General features: G+C 45.6%; 1 protein-coding gene across 1 annotated transcript in view; it reads right to left on the minus strand.

Moving 5' to 3' along the window:
- The window catches only part of Lemd3 (LEM domain containing 3), a 50,120-nt gene extending 31,528 nt beyond the window's left edge, over nucleotides 1-18,592 (minus strand). The window contains exon 1 of the mRNA XM_052753469.1: nucleotides 16,690-18,592. Within this exon, the coding sequence (XP_052609429.1) occupies nucleotides 16,690-18,463 (1,774 nt within the window). The 5' untranslated portion in view covers nucleotides 18,464-18,592. The remainder of the gene's footprint in view (nucleotides 1-16,689) is intronic.
- Nucleotides 18,593-19,154: the final 562 nt, after the last annotated feature.

A 19,154-nucleotide genomic window follows, 5' to 3' on the forward strand; every position in this document is an offset into this window, starting at 1 on the left:
ATACATGATAGAGAATACTATGGTCCATTTCAACCTTATGATCACCAGGAAGTCACGTGTTTGCTCAAAACAGAAACAGATTCCTGGGCCTGGTGGCACGCATCCAGTACAGGTTAACAAACTGAAAGTCACCTTGGGGCCACAGGGAAACTATGCCTGGAAGATTTTCTCTTTTTAAAAGAAATAACAGATAAAAATTAGTTACGAACTGTAATTGAAATTACTCATAAATTTCACATTATGATTGTGCTCAGGTCTGGGATCTATTACAAAATTACATAAACAAAACAAAACAGAAGGACAACTAAAGAAAACAAAGATGAGCTCTTACAGAGCAAACACAGAACTGTGAGCAGCTAGGACTAGGCAATGGGACATGCCTAGTCCTACTTCGTTTGAGACTTTCATGTGTTATACAGGAAATATAAACACAAATAAACATTTTACTTTAAAATCGATTTTACAAAGCAAAACAAGAAATACTTATGGGTGATGTTTAATACTACCAAAAATCTGCTTTTAGTCTGACCTATGAGAAAATTTGAGGTTATTACTCTGTTAAACCAAAAAACTTAACTCTTCTTACTGCCACAACAGAAGTGATATCACAGGGTAAACCGTTCTCCATAAAACTGAAGAGATCCAAGACAGACGCCAAAACTACACAGAAACCCTGTCTCAAAAAACCAAAAAAAAAAAAAAAAAAAAGCTATATGCTGGGCGGTGGTGGCGCACGCCTTTAATCCCAGCACTCGGAGGCAGAGGCAGGAGGATCTCTGTGAGTTCAAGGCCAGCCTGGGCTACAGAGTGAGTTCCAGGAAAGGCACAAAGCTACACAGAGAAGTAACCCTGTCTAAAAAAGAAAGATTCAGGTTCAGAACTTGGACCTAAAGAAATGAAGCACATCAGGAAAGGAATGAGTGAAAATAAAATGAAACTCAATCAGTAATTAATAACTTCCCAAAACAGAAAACACCAGGCCTAGGTGAGTTTACTGGAATCTTACTAAAAATTTGAAGAATTTATACCAACTGTCTATGCTACCCTTCAGAAGACAGACTACTACTCTTCACACCCAAACCAGACATTATTATAAGGAGTTCCCATATCAACATCTGTCATGAACACGGGTGTCACAGGTATAAAATCTGCTACAGAACAGCAAGTCAGAGCTAACAATGTAGAAAGAACATTTCAACCAAATATTATGTAGCGCAGGTTTTTGACAACAAAGCTCTACTCACAAAAGCTAGAAAATGGAACCAGCCTAGATGTTCATCAACTAAGAAATGCATAATGAAAAAGCGGTACATGTACACAATGGAATTTTACTCAGCTATAAAGAAAAATTAAATAAAACATGCGAGAAGATGGCTGGAACTGGAAAATACTGCACTGAGGTAACCTAGCCACCCCAGAAAGTCAAACGCCGACACGTTTTCTCTCAACTGTAGATGACAGTTTGGAATTGTTAGTTTTAACTTGAAATGTCTAGACCTGAAAGGGACACAGGGACGGCAGTGGATGTGAATTAGAGGCCCTGGGGGCAGGGATGGTAGAATGCATGTGACATGGAACAGAGAGAGGGGACAACTGAGTGTTGCAAGTTTTTAACAGGAATAAGGCGAAAGGTGGAGAGAATGGAGTACATGGAGGGAGTTAACAAAAATTAAGGTCACAGTCACATAGAAACTCACTACTTTATACATTAATTAAACATACGATTTTTCAAAGACTGAAAAGATATACCATGCATGGGTGGACAATGCTAACCCTGAAGCCATGGGTTATTAAATGAAAATCTCAGTGCCTGCTGTAGAACACCTCCCTGTGTTATTGGCTAGCAAGGCGACAGAGACCCTCAAAACTAGACAGATTATGGCCACTGCCCTTGGTTGCCCAACGGAGTGGGATGATAAGACCCTACCGCTAAAGACGCCCCACACCTTGGTTGCAGAATCTAGATAAAGCAGGCTGGAACTGAATGGGAAGCTTCACCCCTGCTGGCTAGTCTTCAGAGTGCCTGAAGTTGCTACATGCAGGCAGCTGGAGGAAAAAACAAACTAAACAAGGATTGCTCTCGGCTCTGCACTGTGCACACAACATTACCAACCCGCCAGGCAAGGGTGCTCACTGGTGCGAAGGTGGTATGGCTGTTAGGGGAGCAACCAACTGATTTCTGATGGGATCTGAGGTCCACGTGCAGGAGAAAGTTCTTGGTCAAATTTCCATGACCAGGGAGGTCAAGGCCCTAGAAATGAACCTACTTCTCATGGTGCCCTCAACCTGGATCAAAGAAACATCTTTTTGCAATGGCTGCCAGCTAATTCAGAGAATCATGGTCAAGGTGCTTAGAGTGAGTGGCTGTTGAGAGCTTAGCTTTAGATGGGATGCCCTTATTACCTCCTTTAAGATTCAGGGAACAGCCAAGAAGTGTGGAAGACTCTAAGAGCTGGATGACTGGGGAGAAAAGCCACGACAATCCATCTCAGAGCTGCCTATGGCTAGGGCACTCATGAACAACTCACAGTAACTGCGGTTGCCTACAGAGGGCCTGTACAGGATGAGCACATCGACATCAGCTATCAGTGGAGGAGGGCTCCCGGCCCCACCTGACCAGGGGAGCTCAGGCAGCTGAGGGCTTCCAGTGGAAAGAAAGTGGAAGATGTAGCTACTGATGAGTTAGTTACTCATGCTCCAGAGGATAGCCTTATACAACTCGGCCTATAATTGTCTGTGGCATGCTCAACCATAAATGACACCTTTTTATTGCTCCACCCACATCGGTGCTATGGGAGTATCACGGAAAAAGGAGCAGAAAGACTGTAAGAGACCAAAGTTTGGGAGGACTGCTGCACAGTGTCTTCTGGACATGGCTGGGCCGTTAGGCTCATGAACTCTCAGCAGCTGTGGTTGTCTGTGTAAGATACGCACAAGATCAAAGCAGTCAACACCACAGCATGGACCATGTGGACGAAGTGCTCACAAAGGCCCACCCCTAGCTGAAGAGCTATTGGCAGTTGAAGACAGCTAGGAGGAGTCAGTTTTCTTCAGGGGTGTGGTCCCTGGTAGGTTGCTCATGTTCCAGTGACTGAACTAGACCCATGAGCATATGGGCAATACTAACTGGACTCAGCAGGGAGGAAAGTGAACGGAGAAAGAAAAATTGGGAAGAAAATGAAGAAAAGGAAGACTAGACATGAAATTGAGACAGGGAAAAAGGATTGGGGTGGATATGATCAAGATACATCATAAGCATGTATAAAATTCTCAAAGAATAAATAAAAATGTATTATTTTAAGTCAATTGCCTTCTTATACACCAGGCAAGGGATGAGTGGGATTTACTACATAAGAATAAAAAGAAAAAGAAAAAATGAAATAAAAATAAAAGACAGCATTGCCCAGGCTGGCCTTGACTTCAGTGTAGACTGAAGCTCCCCAAGTCTCTTCGGGTTCTGAATACCACCCAACTCATGAATTTTTCTTTGTTCAAGTAAACTTTACTCTGTGGAGCTTTTTAGCACTGTGTTGTTCCTTCAGCTCCTTTTATTCCCACAGAGCTTTTATGGAATACCTCAGATTCCAGATGTGACCTTAATGGTGAAGTAAGTCCAACTGTTGTAAAGCTTCCTCGGGTATTAGAAGAACCTAATCTAGCATTGAAAGGAAAAAGTGGCCTTTCTGAGACCATATGGAGCCTCCACATCTAAGGAGTTTTCAACTGCATTTCTGCATTTCTGACCATGTTCAGTCTCTGCTTTATGCTCTGATTTCCAGAGCTTAACTTCATGGAATCACCACACACAAGAACTGAACTTGCCAGTTGCATAACGGTACTCTGAACAAATCAACATGGCTAATACTGTATTCTCTAAAGTCTAAGCAAGCAACCTTAAAATCCTGGATTTAAAACTAATTTAGTTTCTGTCCCTTTACACCGTCCACTATGGGATGTCCATCACTAAAACCCCCTTATGTCACAGGATAAAGACACTTGGTAGGATTATCTGTACTCAAACCTTGGTTCTGCCACACACACACCTCAGAGAGTCTCTTAACCTTCCAAAGATTCTCTTTCCTCATCTAAAGAACAAGAACGACGACAGAATACAGCTGCTGGGGGCTTTGTTGTACTGGACTTGGGGTTAACCGCATTTGTTCCTCAGCAATTTCGTCCATGAAATACATTGATTACTCTCAGCTCCATCCTCTCTTAGCTCCCTACCACTCCTGTCAAGCCTCCCCACCGGGTCTTTTCCAGGCCTCTTGTTGTGTTTTGTGACCCCCTGAGTTCAACCAGGGTGGTCTCTGTAAACATGGGTATGCAACTAGCCAATGGAGCCTGGTGGGCTCGCCTGTGGGTACCCCCTGAAGAAGACAGGACTCTTCTCCGAATCATTCGGGAGCCCACAGTTGAGGAGGGAGAGGGTTTTCCTGAGCTCTTCCCCCCGCCCCCCTGGACTATTTTCAGGTCCACTCTTGTGCAGGGCAATGAAGCAAGAGCAGCTGCCGTGAGTTCATGCCTGAGTTGCCGCCCCATGCCCTTCTCTCCACCTTCTGACTCTTACTGCTCTCCATCCCTTCTCTGTGACATTCCAAGGGGATGGCAGAGGTGAGCTGCTTAAGGCTGAACATTCACTGTCCCTCTTTGAACAGCCAAGAGTCTTAGCACTCACCAACACGCACTGCAAAGAGAAGTTTCTCGAGTAAGGCTGGAGGTAGCAGGTGTCTGTGGCATGCCCATCGTGGACCCCTCAGCTGTTAGTTTTAAGAACTAAATAATGTAAGCAAAAGCTAAACATTTCAGTACTCAAGAGACAGAGGCATACATACATAGACCTAGGGCCCCTTGAACAAAGTCACCATTAAATGTTTATAATTACAAACCCACAGTTACAGTAAAACCCTCAGTTTCTTTTGTTTTTTAGGGGGCGCATTCTTTCTTCTCTCTCTCCTCCCTCTCTCCCTCTCCTCCCCCCCCCCCCCCCCCCCCCCCCCCCCCCCCCCCCCCCCCCCCCCGCCCCCCGCCCTGTCCTGGATCTCCCTCTGTAGACCAGGCTGGCCTTGAACTCACAGAGATCCACCTGCCTCTGCCTCCCAAGTGCTGGGATGAAAGGTGCCACCCCTGCCCGGCTGAAGCCTCGGTTTCTTACAGCTGTCCTTACACCGGAAGAGACTTCGATAAACAAAGTCCTCCCAAATTTCTCCTCTGCAAAAAGCAGTGTACAACTCTGAAACTCCTTCAAAATCCAAGATGGTCTATACGGCAAAAATGATTTTAACTTTAGAAGCTTTTATTCCTCAGCTCTATCCTTTCCTCTCAAGAACCACAATCCTCATATATAAATGGGGTGGGCACAGAACCTTTGTAACAGACGGGTAGAGTTAACTGTGTAAGAACATCTATGAAGAGTCTTGTAAAGTATAAAACAAGCTATTTACTATATTCACATAATATCTGCTCTAGCTAGAAGACTAGAATCTTCCACTTGAAGTGATACGCTTGCTTTTTACCAAACTGTACACCCTATTATACTCTAGTTTTAAAACATTTAAATTCAAATAGCATGCTCACATATTTTTATTTATTTTCCTCTAGGACTCATACTACACTTTCATAACTAAGCAGTAAGTGATGAAACTCGGCGTCTATTTTAAATCTCTATAGAAACTAACAAAAATTATTAAACAACATAGGTGTTTGCTTTAGGAAAGAATGAGAGTTGGCTCAGCAGTTAGAACACTTGTTGCTCCTGCAGAGGACCTGGGTTTAATTCTCAGCCCCGAAAAGGTGGCTCATGAACATCTCATTTCTAGATCCAGGGGATCCCAGGCCTCTTGGGCAGCAGGCATGCACGTGGTACACAGATACACATCAAACAAACACACAAGAAGCAAAGGGAGAAAGAACGCAAAAGAAAAAAGCGAGCAAGCTGTGACCTATCACCAGAAGAATACTGCTATCCGTTCCCACTTTGTTTGGCGTGCTGACACTGACCTCAGACCTCAGACCCAAGGCAAATGCCCTACTGCTAAGCCGTAGTCACCGCCCCATAGTAAAGTGGGAATTCCAAGTTAAAGATGTCTTACACATAATTCATGATTTTTGACCAGTGCAAAAAGGAGACATTGCCTGTTTTTCCTCTTTGTACAAGAGGCTGCTACATACTACACTACAAAACGATATAAAATGTCTATAACTCAACATGGTGAGTGACAGCTTCCCAGAAGTCTTTCTCAAAATACTGACCAAGTTAACCCTTTACCCGACACAAGCCTCACTCACTGGTCATTAGTTTTCTCTCTTCCAACAAGAGCTGACTTCTCCCTCCTCTCACTAATTATGAGTCCGCCTGGAAAGGCCATGTCTCATTTCTATGTCTCGTTTCAAGAGGAATAGAAAGCAATTTAAACTGGAAATGGTAACATAAGCATAGAGGACTATCCCCAATAATATGAGAGTGGGTGGGAGCAGTACTGGAACGTCAAGCCAAGAGGCATTCGGTGCCTTACTTAGTATAAGGAGCAATAAAGTCAAGTATTAGAGTCTCTGAGTCAAAACAGCACAGGACAGAACGGAACGCCACTCACCCGCCTGCCCTGTCTCTGTCTGTGTTCTAAACTAGTGCAGCATAGAAAATAGAACAAGGGTTTTAAGATCAGAAGAGTTGCAGATCCCACTTAGCAAAGAACTCTGTATGCCATTATTTGTATCTGTAAATTGATAACAAGACCTACATCATATTACTAGAAAGATTAACTGTAAGATTATATAGAAGCAAGTGCATGGCACATTGTAATCATCCCAGAATTAGTAATCATGAGATCTAACTAAACCAATAATGTAACTCAGGGAAGTCTAGATCTCCTAACCACACGTGTCTACTGAACCCTGGAAATGTCACTAGTCTGTTGAGTTATACTATGTGTAAGACTCCCTGATTTTGAATCCTAGTACACACCAAAAAAGCACATAAAATATTTCATCAGCAACTTCTACACTGGTTATGTCAAAAGTGACTTTCTAGCTATACTAGATTAAGTAAAGTTAATTACTAGTATTCAGTTTACCCATTTCCTTTTATACCTTAATGTGGCTACTAAAAAGTTTTGACTGAATATATTACTTATATTATATTTCTACTGAATGATTCTGGTCAAATAAATCACAACATTGATATTTCAAATTCAAAATGGAATGAAACTGTCATTATATGTCTCATACAAATTATCTAGGAGACTGGAGATATTAATGCACTTTAAATTCCTTCTAACTTAGGACTGTGTATGCACTGGGACAAACTTCACCTTCCCACTTTGGTATAAGAAAACTCATCCTGCTTTATCAGAAGAGCATCTAAGAAGCAAACACTTGTTTGGTACTATTCCTCAGCTAACAGTAGCAGACGCTTCCCCTAAGATCCAGCTGCGCCATGTCTAGGAGGGCATTTCCAGGAAGGAGAAGTAGGGAGGACGATCCTCCCCTAAAGTGGGCAGGCAGCACCTTAGGTTGCAGCCTAGATATAAAGAGAGGGAAAAGTGCTGCTTTGCCTGGCTGCCTTGTTCCTTGCTGGTGAATGCATCGATCATGCTGCCGCTGTGGTTGCTACTGTCCTCTGCTTACCAGGGACCGCAGCATCGTAGGCCTTCCAGCCGGACTGCACAGCAGCAGCTCGGGTGGCCTCCAGGCCTTCAGTGCCAGGCTGGGACTGCTGAGGGAGGCAATGAGCTCTGAGGGAGCAGCTGCGGGTCCTTGGCCTTCCTAGCATGAAAACAGCTACTGTTGGACTACCCAGCCACTGTCATGTGAGCCAATCGGATAATTCCTTTTTAAAAGGTACATTCTATTAGTTCTGTTCCTTTAAAGAATCTGAGTAAAACACCCACCTACATTTTTAAATCTATTTTCTGCCTCAAATTCAGTTCTGCATTTTACATTAATGTACCATCTCTCTGACTTGCAAGTCTACCTTCTGGTGGTCAGCACCATTAAAATCTAGCTGCTGGTTGTATTTTATGATGTATCACAATAATATAACTATAAAAATAAAAGGTTCTTCAGTCTGGGAAATAAGGAAGGCATTAATTAGGTGACTGATATGAAACCATAGCTCCCTTTTATCTACTCAGATAGTATAAGAGGCAAGTTTAAAAGTATCAAGGACTATAAATTTAACCAATGTTTCATTACTTATGAGCTTAATTAACAAGAGTGTCTTAAGTTATACTACTATAGCCGGAGAACTCTACCTTACAATATTAGAAGTACAGCTTCGCCGGGCGGTGGTGGCGCACGCCTTTAATCCCAGCACTCGGGAGGCAGAGCCAGGCGGATCTCTGTGAGTTCGAGGCCAGCCTGGTCTCCAAAGCGAGTTCCAGGAAAGGCGCAAAGCTACACAGAGAAACCCTGTCTCGAAAAAAACCAAAAAAAAAAAAAAAAGAAGTACAGCTTCATAACCTCAAGTTTCTCTAAATCACTTATGTAAAATTCCCTAGAAAAGTCACTGGCTGGACACAGGCTTATTTGACTGCTTTCAACTGACAGATATAAGCATCAAGGCTCCAGGGTTCTGAGTAACTTCCTTACCCACACACTGGCAGCCGCTGAGCCCCAGCGACCACAGCTACCTGATAGTGAGGCAGGAGGCAGGAGGCAGCAGCTCCGTTGGGCTGGAGCTCCAGGGCCTAGCTAACACTCAGCTGCAGGACCCTCACCCACACACGCACTCCTCATTTCTTCTGCATCCCAGTTCCTCACAGGGATAGCAGCAACTATTCTCATAAAAACTAAATCATCCACACACAGTTCTTAATGTTCCCTCTTATCAACTAAGTCTTTAAATTCTAAAAGGGACAATTGAAACGATAATTAAAAAAACAAGACATTTTGTCATAAGCATAAGAATACTTCTAGAACATCTTGAACTTAGCAGTAAATGTTCAGATTTATAACATTTTCATTTGGGGCACATTTATTCTCCATGTTTCTTCAAAAAAAAACTTACTTCTAAAAGCTTGCATGAAATAATATCCACATTAAAATTGTGTGATGTATAGATGCAATTCTCACTTGAGAAACTGTGGTACCAAAAAGAGGTTGAAGGAATGATCAACCCACACTAACACTTAGCAGTGGAATTATCCAACTCCTCCTTTATACAGAGTGCATGTTGTGGTGAGCTTTACCATAAGGCACTCAAATGTGCAGAAACTATTTTTTAAAGTTATGTTTCAAAAATTACAATATACAAATCCAAACACTGTTGCATAGTAACCATACCCAAAGTCCTCACAACTCTGAGGATTCATAAAAACATCTAATTTTTAAAGTGTATATCAATACTGTAGACCGGTGGTTCTCAACCTTCCTAATGCTGCGACCCTCTAATACAGTTCTTTGTGTTGTTATGACCCCCAACCATAAAATTATTTCATTCCTACTTCATAACATTTGCTACTGTTATGAACTGTAATATAAATATCTGCTATGCAGGATATCTGACATGTGACTGTCAGGTTGAGAACCGTTGATGTAGAACATTTCCTATCCATGAAGACAAACATAAAAATAAATGGACAACACAAAGTTTAGTTAAAAAGGAAAACCACATATGCTATGTATCTAAAACTCTACCACTTAAAGATAAACCCTAGAAAACAATTAGTTTGATACTGGTAATCTATATGATAAGACCACTACTTTCCCACCAGTTTTATAACTGCATAAGTATTTCAAAAGTTAGAAATCTTATTATAGCTGTATCTATTAAGTACTACAGTTTGTGTTATATATAGCAGACACCTCTTCCCCACATATCTATGAATTAATCTTAGGTGAGAGTAAGTGGTCCCACACAATCCCTAACAGTTGAGAGATCATTTTTAGCAGTTCTGGGATTGCACACACCAATCTGTTTAACCCACCCACAACTCTTCATAGTTTTCTGGCTAACAGTCACAGAGAAGATGGACTGAATGAATACTTATGTCCTTACACACATAAAGGCAATCTAGCATGTTGACTATCCTGTCCATACAGGACTGCTGCATGACCCTGAGCAAGTTCCTTAACCTTCCGCTGTCTGTCCATCTCTACAGCAGGGAAGCAGCTACATGAGGATTAATGAGGGTTTTGTCTGAAACACAGCACACACAGGGTTAATGTTGTGATTACTACGGCCACGTACCAAGCTTCACTTTACATGCATTCCTTGTTATCCCCACTTTGGTCTACTTCACAATGAGGATGCTGAGGATTACAGTACCTAACTTAGCTTTAGTTCAAAAGCTAGCAAGTTAAAGGGCCAATTTGTACACACAAGTTCTCTCCGCCAGTGTGACCTCAAACCACTTACTTCCATGAGGATAAACAAGTTCTCACTGATGGTTTCTAATTTTAAATTATTCTACAGATAATTTTCAAAAGAAAGACATTCTCACAGAGCAGATTTTTAATTTCTAACATCATCAAACTGGTATATCCAAACATCTGTGATTTACAGGAATATTCTTAGGAGGTCTAAAAAGATTGTTTCCTTACCAAGTAATCAACTTTGTGAAACAGTCCTTGCCCATATGTCTCTTAGCTTCTTTATCCCAGTGTTTCTACAGTAACCCACAGGGCAGTTCCACTGAACTCAAAAGACACTCCTAAATAAAAGGCATTTTCTCCACACCACTGTTTTCCCAAACAAGAGCCCTCCCCTCTGCATCTCTAACCCTTCTCCATGGTGTCAATCTTCCTAAGTCACTTAGACTCAGGATCACAAATTCTGATTCTGAATACAGAAAATCAAGAACAAGCAACAAGCAGATTTCTTTCTTCAAAACAATTCTCTTAAGCCCTAGTCAATCCCCAATTACCTAAGTTTCCTAACATCCAGCCCCTTGTCTCTGTTACTCTAACTTGTCACTCCATTACCAGAGAAACAATGTAACCTCACCATGGCAGCTCTCTGCTCTGCCCTCCATGGGCTCCCACTGCTTAACCTACTGACCTTGGCCAAACTTGGACTTCAGGCCTCTGATATTGTCACTGATACAGTGAATTCTCCCCCATTTATTAAAGCATGGTACTTGTCACATAATTACCTGTTTCTTAACAACGTCCTATGACTGAACTTGATGTAGTCCAAATTTCTGTGGGGATGGGTTACTTTTATACACTCTATGGGAGTAACTAATAACTGATACACAATGTGCTCATCAGTGTAGATTTACAGTAGTTCAGTTCAAATGAAGGCTGGGGCTCCTAGACTGAAAATTGTCATGTAAAATGGCATAGTATTTATATATAGCTTCCATTCATCCACTTCTGTACTCTAGATCATCTCTACAATACTTTTAATGAAGACTACTACATAAATAATTGAATATAAATCATGACATAAATTTATGTCAATTGCTATATAAACAATGTACCATACTGTTAGGCAATAACAAAGTACATGTTTATATAATATATATACACACAAAGTACATAAATACAACTATCACATAAATTTATGTTAATTGCTATATAAACAGTCATTGTACCGTACTGTTTAGGCAACAACAAAGTACCTGTTTAGATGATAATTTCTGTCAAATATTTTTGGTTAAATCTACGGCTGTCAAACCTACACATACAGAGGGCCTGTGCTGGGTACTTTATATGTGATCATTTATTCAACACTGACTGGGTCACAAATTTGTGGCCCAAGGATACTACAGCGATTTCTATCCTCTTTAATAACACTAAACATCTGACATGCATTATCTCATTTATCACTTAAAGCCACCCAGGGGAGGTATCAAACACTCTCATTTTTTAACATGAGACAAGTATATTTCTAGTAAAGTCACAGAACAGAGAGAGAACTGAAATTCAAACCTAAAACTGAATGATAAAGCCTGTACCTGACCTACAGGAAGATTAACTGAAGGAGTATAATCTGCCTGCCATGGTAGACTCACACATCATATAGTGTAACAAATGCTGTGAAGGATGCAGAAGCTCTTATTTGGGCACAAAGTACTGGTCCAAACTTGGATAAACAGGATGAAGTGTTCACAAAGCACACTTTCAAGAATAAACAGTAGAGAGGAAAAGAAACTATTCCCAAGGAAGGGAATAATATGTCCAAAGACACAAAATGCCATTACACACTCAATGACTAGGAGGAAATGAAGGCAGTAGAAAGGACGAGTGTAACCTCAGGACACTTTAGCCAAATTTCACTTCGGCCAGTAAGGAAGAGAAAGTCACCGAGTAACTTGTAGCGAGAGACTAGGCACATGCATGCTTTGGAAATACTGCTCTGCAGGGAAACACTGGAAGGGCACTACCTAGATGCAGGGGCTCTGAGGTTATCATGAGTTCAGGCCAAACTAACCTAAAAGCAGAAGTGATAGACACAAAGAGTGAGCCGGGCGGGGCTGGTGCACGCCTTTAATCCCAGCACTCGGGAGGCAGAGGCAGGTGGATCTCTGTGAGTTCAAGGCCAGCCTGGGCTACAGAGTTTCAGGACAGCCAGGGCTACGCTGACAAACCTTGTCTCAAAAAAACCAAACAACAATCACAACAACAAAGATTCGAAAGATGCATGGAGGCTAGAGTTACTAGACATCCAAATCGATCAGGAAAGGAGATGAAGGGAAGGAAGGAACCAAGCAAAAGCAAGTTCTCTCTCGAGCTCTGGGTAGGTATGTATGTATGGAAGCACCGTTATCAAAACAGAAGAGGGGCAAAAGCAAGGGGACAGGACAGGGAATGCCAGACGGTGCTGGTTCTTGGGACATTCGGAAGACATGCAATAACCACAGAGTTAAGTCCAGCCTTCGGAAGAGACAGTTATGAGAGAATACAGAGAGAGAGGTCGTTCCCGGGTGAGAACGGGAACCCGAGGGGTGTATAACGGACGGACAGCACCGAAGATGAAATTCCACAGACTAAACCTATGACAGCAGAGGCAGATGCCAGGACGAAAACTGGGGGACAGTGGCGGCCATGGGCAGGTTTGTAGGAGTGGACATCCAAGGGCGCTGGCAGTGCCCTGAGTGATCCAAGGAAGTGAACTGGAAGCTAGGTAACTGGTGACCCGCTGACGGACGACAGGAGAATGGGGGGGGGGGGGGGGCAGACAAAACTTAAATGACGAGCGGAGAAGGAAAGAATGAATGTCTTGGCTGAGAAGAGAGCAGCAGCTAGGGTAGAATATAGAAATGAACATTTTTAGGATAGCACAGATTTTAGCACTTTACAGGATAAGAAAAGGACCTGTGGTGAGAGAAATGTTTAAAATATATCTTTACACTTAAATCAGGACATGGAAAAGACACCTATGATATAATGGTAAATGAAAGTACAAGTTGCTTAACACATACAGAATGATGTCACTTAAAATTCAGACTCTTCTGTGAAGACTTCACCCATGCCCAAACTGACTGCACCATGTGCTGGCGCCCTCACGTTCACAGTCCCAGCCACACTGGCCACTCTTCCTGCCCCTTCAACCTGCTCCATCTGCCAGAGTGCTCCTCTTGTCGATGGCTAACCCTCCAGGCCATTCAGATCCTGGGTCATGTGTCACCTCCTCAGAGAGGCCCTGCCTCCCTGTACGCAGGATTACATACTCCCACCCCGCCTCCACATACCTAGAGACACCAGCATTTCCTTGGGCTAACGTAATAATAAATTCTTATTTTCACTTGTCCATCTTTCTCTCTGGGATGTCGGCTCTGAAGGCAATCTCATCTGCCACATAACCACATACTGTTCAACCCTCAACTTGGTTTAAAAGCTAACGGCCTGGTAGGCACTTACAGTACAACTTACACACACAATCTGGATGAAAATCAACCCACCTAAATTTACATGGAAAGTATGAAGAAAGTTCTGGAAGGAGCTATTGTTGCTGTGATAAATGACCAGGAATGGGTATGAAATTAGGAAGAGGGGATATATAATTATACTCATCTTGTGCTTCATCTCTCTTCAAATTGTTTACAAAAATCAGGCAGAGCCAGGCGGATCTCTGTGAGTTCGAGGCCAGCCTGGTCTACCAAGTGAGTTCCAGGAGAGGCGCAAAGCTACACAGAGAAACCCTGTCTGGGGGGGGGGGGGGGGGGGAGATTGTTTACAAAAATCATGTCTTTTGTAGTTGAAGAATGATTTTTAAATAATAACCACGAGTCTACAATAGGCAATCTAGTCTGTTCTCTCTTTTCTTTTAGTGAGCTGTCATGATTCAATCATCTGTAGGACAGTCTTATTGAAGGCTAACGTGTGAGCTGTTCTGATAGCAGCTTAGAGTTAAAATGCTAACCTTGGAATTGGTAAAGCTTAGCTCATCTTAGCCGACACCTAACTCTACAGACATGAAAGCAAACTCAGAAATGTAATGAGTAAAAGTAGTTTCATTAAGATACTAATGAAAAAATTGCAAAGACCAAAATACTTAAGAACTTTGTACTTTAAAAAAAAACATTGAAAAGACCATTATACATTATGTAATTTAAATGGTAACTAATAGAAGCTTATGGTCACATATAGCCCTACAATCTTCTGGTGAAATTATTGCTTAAAGTAAAACTTAAACATACTATTTGACCAATGAATGCTACGGCTAAACATTAAAATACGACAAAAGATTCAGAACATAAGGAGTGAAAACAGTCACTCTGAAAACCCTAATGCCATTAGGTGAGCAGACTAGCAGACTGGCAGAACTAGCAGGCACTTCTCTCTACCTTGGTTTACAGTATGTCAAGTACCAAAGTGATTCCTCATACTGTGACTCAACCACTGCATCAACGGCTCCAAGGTGTGTCTAACAGAATTAATGATGTTAAATGTTAACAGATTAAAAAACACAGTAAACATAACTTACATTAATAACTATTTCTCACATACAAACTGTAATTTACCAAAAATACAGCAAATGTCATCTGAACCTCTAAATAAATATCATCTCATGCTTAATCATCTCATTTGACCCTCACAACTACAAAGCTGGCAGATATTTCTACTCTTAGATAATAGATATAGACAATCCCTTTCTCTGAGAGCTGTTGGGAAGACTAGGTAAGACACTCCATGTAGAGCACTTGGGGTTCAGATAACGGCCAGATAAATGACACAGGGTCAGAAAAACATGCAAAAGCAGGTACCACTGTCACGTAATGTCATTTAACTTCAGAGTCTGACTTCCAGAGTGCTAGTGTTTCCCTCTCAAATATTTAAGGCAGGACACAGTACATCACTCTCACTCCCAGAGAGCCAATTAAAGCAAGGGCTGCTCTTGCAAGCCTGTAATTAAACAATATTGTGGTCATTTATGTATTTACTACCTTGGACTTGGTTATACTGAAATCAAAGCTCCCACTACTGACTCCGCTAACTGCATCCATCCCATTATTCTGAAATAAACTATATAGTAAGCCAGCTTTATAAATACAAATCATGGTACTGTAAATCCACATTAGGAGAAAATCTTCAGGGGAAATGGGAAGAAACATAACAGTCCATTATCCACTAATTTATGTCCAATCTTAATAAACCTCATCCTAGTCAATATTCGCATGGTTTTCCACATGAGGAACAGGAAGTTCCAACCACAGGAACCTCCAGCAAGTCTCTGGCCCCATTCAAGTCCTTTCCCTTCTGGCCATCCCTGGCCAGATGGCCCTCTCTCTACAATGCTCCTTTTTGGGTTATTTTGCCCCACGTTATGTCTACCTCCAACAGTACCCCTCTGACCACGCAATCTGAAATAGCACACCCCAATGACTTCATCCTTGTGTCTTCACGGAACATACAACGGTTATCTTCTCTGAATGGTTTGACCTATTACTGTTGTCTTGATCACTCAGTACTCAGTACAGACTCTAGCTTAATGAATGCACACACCTGCCTACAGTCATTTGCCAAGTAAAGCTGATCCCAAGATCCACGTGCCAAGTTACCATGACTTTCTTCACGGGTGGAAGGGGAGGGGCTTTGGACTGAGAAGTCAATTAAGAGTCAATTAAGAGGTTCGCCCTGCCGGGCAGTGGTGGCGCACGCCTTTAATCCCAGCACTCCGGAGGCAGAGCCAGGCGGATCTCTGTGAGTTCGAGGCCAGCCTGGACTACCAGAGTGAGTTCCAGGAAAGGCGCAAAGCTACACAGAGAAACCCTGTCTCGAAAAACCAAAAAAAAAAAAAAAAAAAAAAAAAAAAGAGGTGCGCCCTGCTGCCTTCACAACACATTCTCTTTAAAGAAATTAGACAACTACCTATATTGTGTGTACCACAACTTCAACAAACTGTACATCATGCTCTTCATTCATAACGCATTGAAAAAAGAAAACATCGCATGTATGGCCCTGCTTAAAAATGGTAATATTCCAAACCTCACGAGCAAATGACATCTGCAGTTATTTAAAACTAAAAAGAAATTAAGACACTCAAGTGCCTTTTACCCCGTACTATTTCCTTCTTCGATAAGCTGTTTTGAATTTAACACCACACCGTGCAGAAAAACTTAAAAACCAGTCCTAAGATACCACTCTGACACTGGTAATCCTGTTCCTTCTCAAAAGAAAGATGATGCGTGGTGTATCCTGTAGCATTTTGGTTGTTACACCCTTTCCTTGCAGGTAAAGGTCACCAGCAGCAGCAACGCTGCCTTTGAGACCCTGGGCCCTCCGGGATCACTTAATACTTACTGAGACCTCCGTCCTCGGGGACTCCCGTCCCTCTCATTCCTAGGTAAGTCAGTCCCAATATGAGGAAGAACAGGCAGGCGGCAGTCAGGAGAAACATGGACAAGTAGTGAGCACTGAAGGTCCCCGTCGGGGACACCTCTTCCCGTTTAAACTGCTGGAGAAGTTCCTCTTCGGGCTCGCACAGCTTGGGCTTGCCGTACGCGTGCTTCAGGTAGGTGTGATTGGCGCCGGTGTGATTGGCGTGATTGATCCTGAGTGAAGTCGGGGCGGCGGCGGCGGCGGCGGCACCGGGAGGGAGGCTGTTGTTGGGGTAGACGCTGGGGGGATCCACGCCGCCGAAGGCGCCACCGCCGATGTGGTTATTGGTTTTGAGCAGGGACCCCGTGGGCGACTCCAGGGTGGAGGAGTCCATGTCGGGACCCGGCGGGGCCAGCTTCTTCGCGCCCGCACGGTACCGAGGAACGGGGCTGGAGTCCACCCGCTCGCACCCTCCTCCTCCTCCTCCTCCTCCCGGCTCGGCCGCCGCCGCCGCCTCCTCCAGGGTTCGGCTCCTGTCTAGACTCCCGGTGGCGGCGGCGGCGGCCGCCGCAGCAGCCGCCGCCGCGGCCGCCGCCCTGTCATTCATCGCCAGTCCTCCCCCTCCCTGAACCGGAGTCTCCTGCCGGCTGCCGCCAGATTTAGCCGTCAGCGCCGCCGCCGCCGAGAAAGGCTTACTATGATGGCTCCGTCTGGGTCGATGCCGGGCCAGGGAGTCGTCCTTTAATACCTGTCTGCCGCCGCCGCCGCCGGAGGAGGAGGAGGAGGAGGAGGAGGCCCCGACCACGTCGTCCTCGTCGTCGTCGTCGTCCTCTTCCTCCGAGTCCGAGTAGTGCTCCCGGCAGCTGTACGCCAGGAGCCGGCTGCCGTTCACCGCTCGGCTCGCCCACCGCGGCTCGTCGGCCTCGGGATCCCTCTCGCCGCCGCCGCCGCCGCCGTCCGCCCCGTCCTCGTCCCCGTCCTCCGCGGCGGCGGCGGCGGCGGCGGCCGCGGCACCGTCGTTCCCCGACGACGACGGTTCGAGGACGCCGGGCCTCCGCGTCCCCCACCACGAGTGGGGCTTCCTCCGCTCGCCCGAGTGGCTGTGGGTCCCCTCGCCCGAGGCCAGGGGCGCCGGGGCCGCGCGGAGCCCGCCGCGGTAGTGGAGCGCAGCCCGGTCCCTCCGCGAGCCGCCGCCGCCGCCGGCCTGCTCCCGGGGACTGGCCTCCACGTCCGACTCGTCCGAGCTGAAGCCCAGCAGCACTTTGGGGACGACGGCCGCCGCCGCCGCCGCCGCGGCCCCGGAACTCTCCGGCCCCGAGGCCGACAGCCGCCCGAGGCCCGCCGGGGTCCGTAAGTACGAGAGGTCCCCCGAGCCCGGCCGGAGTCCCATCCCCGCCGCCGCCGCCGCCGAGCCCGCGACCGCGACCGTGGCGGCGGCGGCGGCGGCCGTGTTATTGTTATTACTGTTCCGCGTCTTGTGGCCGCGGCCCCCCGCCCGGTGCTGCGGCGGCTGCGGTTGCAGCAGCGGCGGCTGCGGCGGCGACTGCGACTGCAGCGGCGGCGGCTGCTCTTCCTCGCGAAGCTTCTTCAGCTTCTTGAGGTAGACCGGCCGGGTGCTCTCCGTCACCGGGCCCGGAGACAAGCCGTAACGGCGGAGCTGATGGAAAAGCTCTTCGTCGGAAAGCGGCTGCTGCGGCTGCTGCGGCTGCGGCTGCGACGGAGGCGCCGCTGCTGCCGCTGCCGCCGCCGCCGCCATTTTCTCTCCAGGGTGTTTTACAAGCTCCGCGCTACCGGAAGTGACGCGCCGCCCTAGACCCTGAACTAGACCGGGGCTGCGTCGCCCCTTCGCCAGCGCCGCGGCCGCCTCGGCCAATGGGAGGCGCGGGAGGAGCTCACCTGAGCGGGAAAGCGCCACCTGAGCCGGCCGGCGGGCGGGCGAGCGGCTCGCACGGGCCCCGGCGTGGCCGCTCGCCCGCGCGCTCGCCCGCGTGTCCCCGCCACCCCACCCCACCCGGGCCCCCGGAGGGTGGCGGCGGCGGCTGTCCCGGTCACCGCTCCGCGCCCCCGGTCGCCCCTTTTCGCAACCCACACCTTGACCTCTTCCCACACCCCCACCACCCCTCATCCCCACCCCACCCCGGGGCTCCCGCCACGGGGCAGCGGGCGGGGAAAGGACATCCGCCCTGAAGTTCATGGCGACGACGCTTGGCCGGTTCGGATCCCCGCTGCCGAGGACACCCGAGAGTCGAGATCGGAGAGATTTTTGGCTTTCCGTGTCTTTTCTTTAAGTGACTTTTCTCTCGGTGCCTTTTCAGAGACTTCTCTTGGAAGAAATGGAAGAGATCGTTCACAGTACAAGTTGTCCAAAGTCATAGCTGCTCTTTAGTAGTAACTTTGTTCGGTTTATTTATTTATTTACTTATTCATTCATTCATTTATTTATTTAT

The sequence above is a fragment of the Peromyscus californicus genome, unplaced genomic scaffold (assembly GCF_007827085.1).
Source record: "Peromyscus californicus insignis strain IS unplaced genomic scaffold, ASM782708v3 Scaffold_24__1_contigs__length_46423439, whole genome shotgun sequence".
Classification (NCBI taxonomy): Eukaryota; Metazoa; Chordata; class Mammalia; order Rodentia; family Cricetidae; genus Peromyscus; species Peromyscus californicus.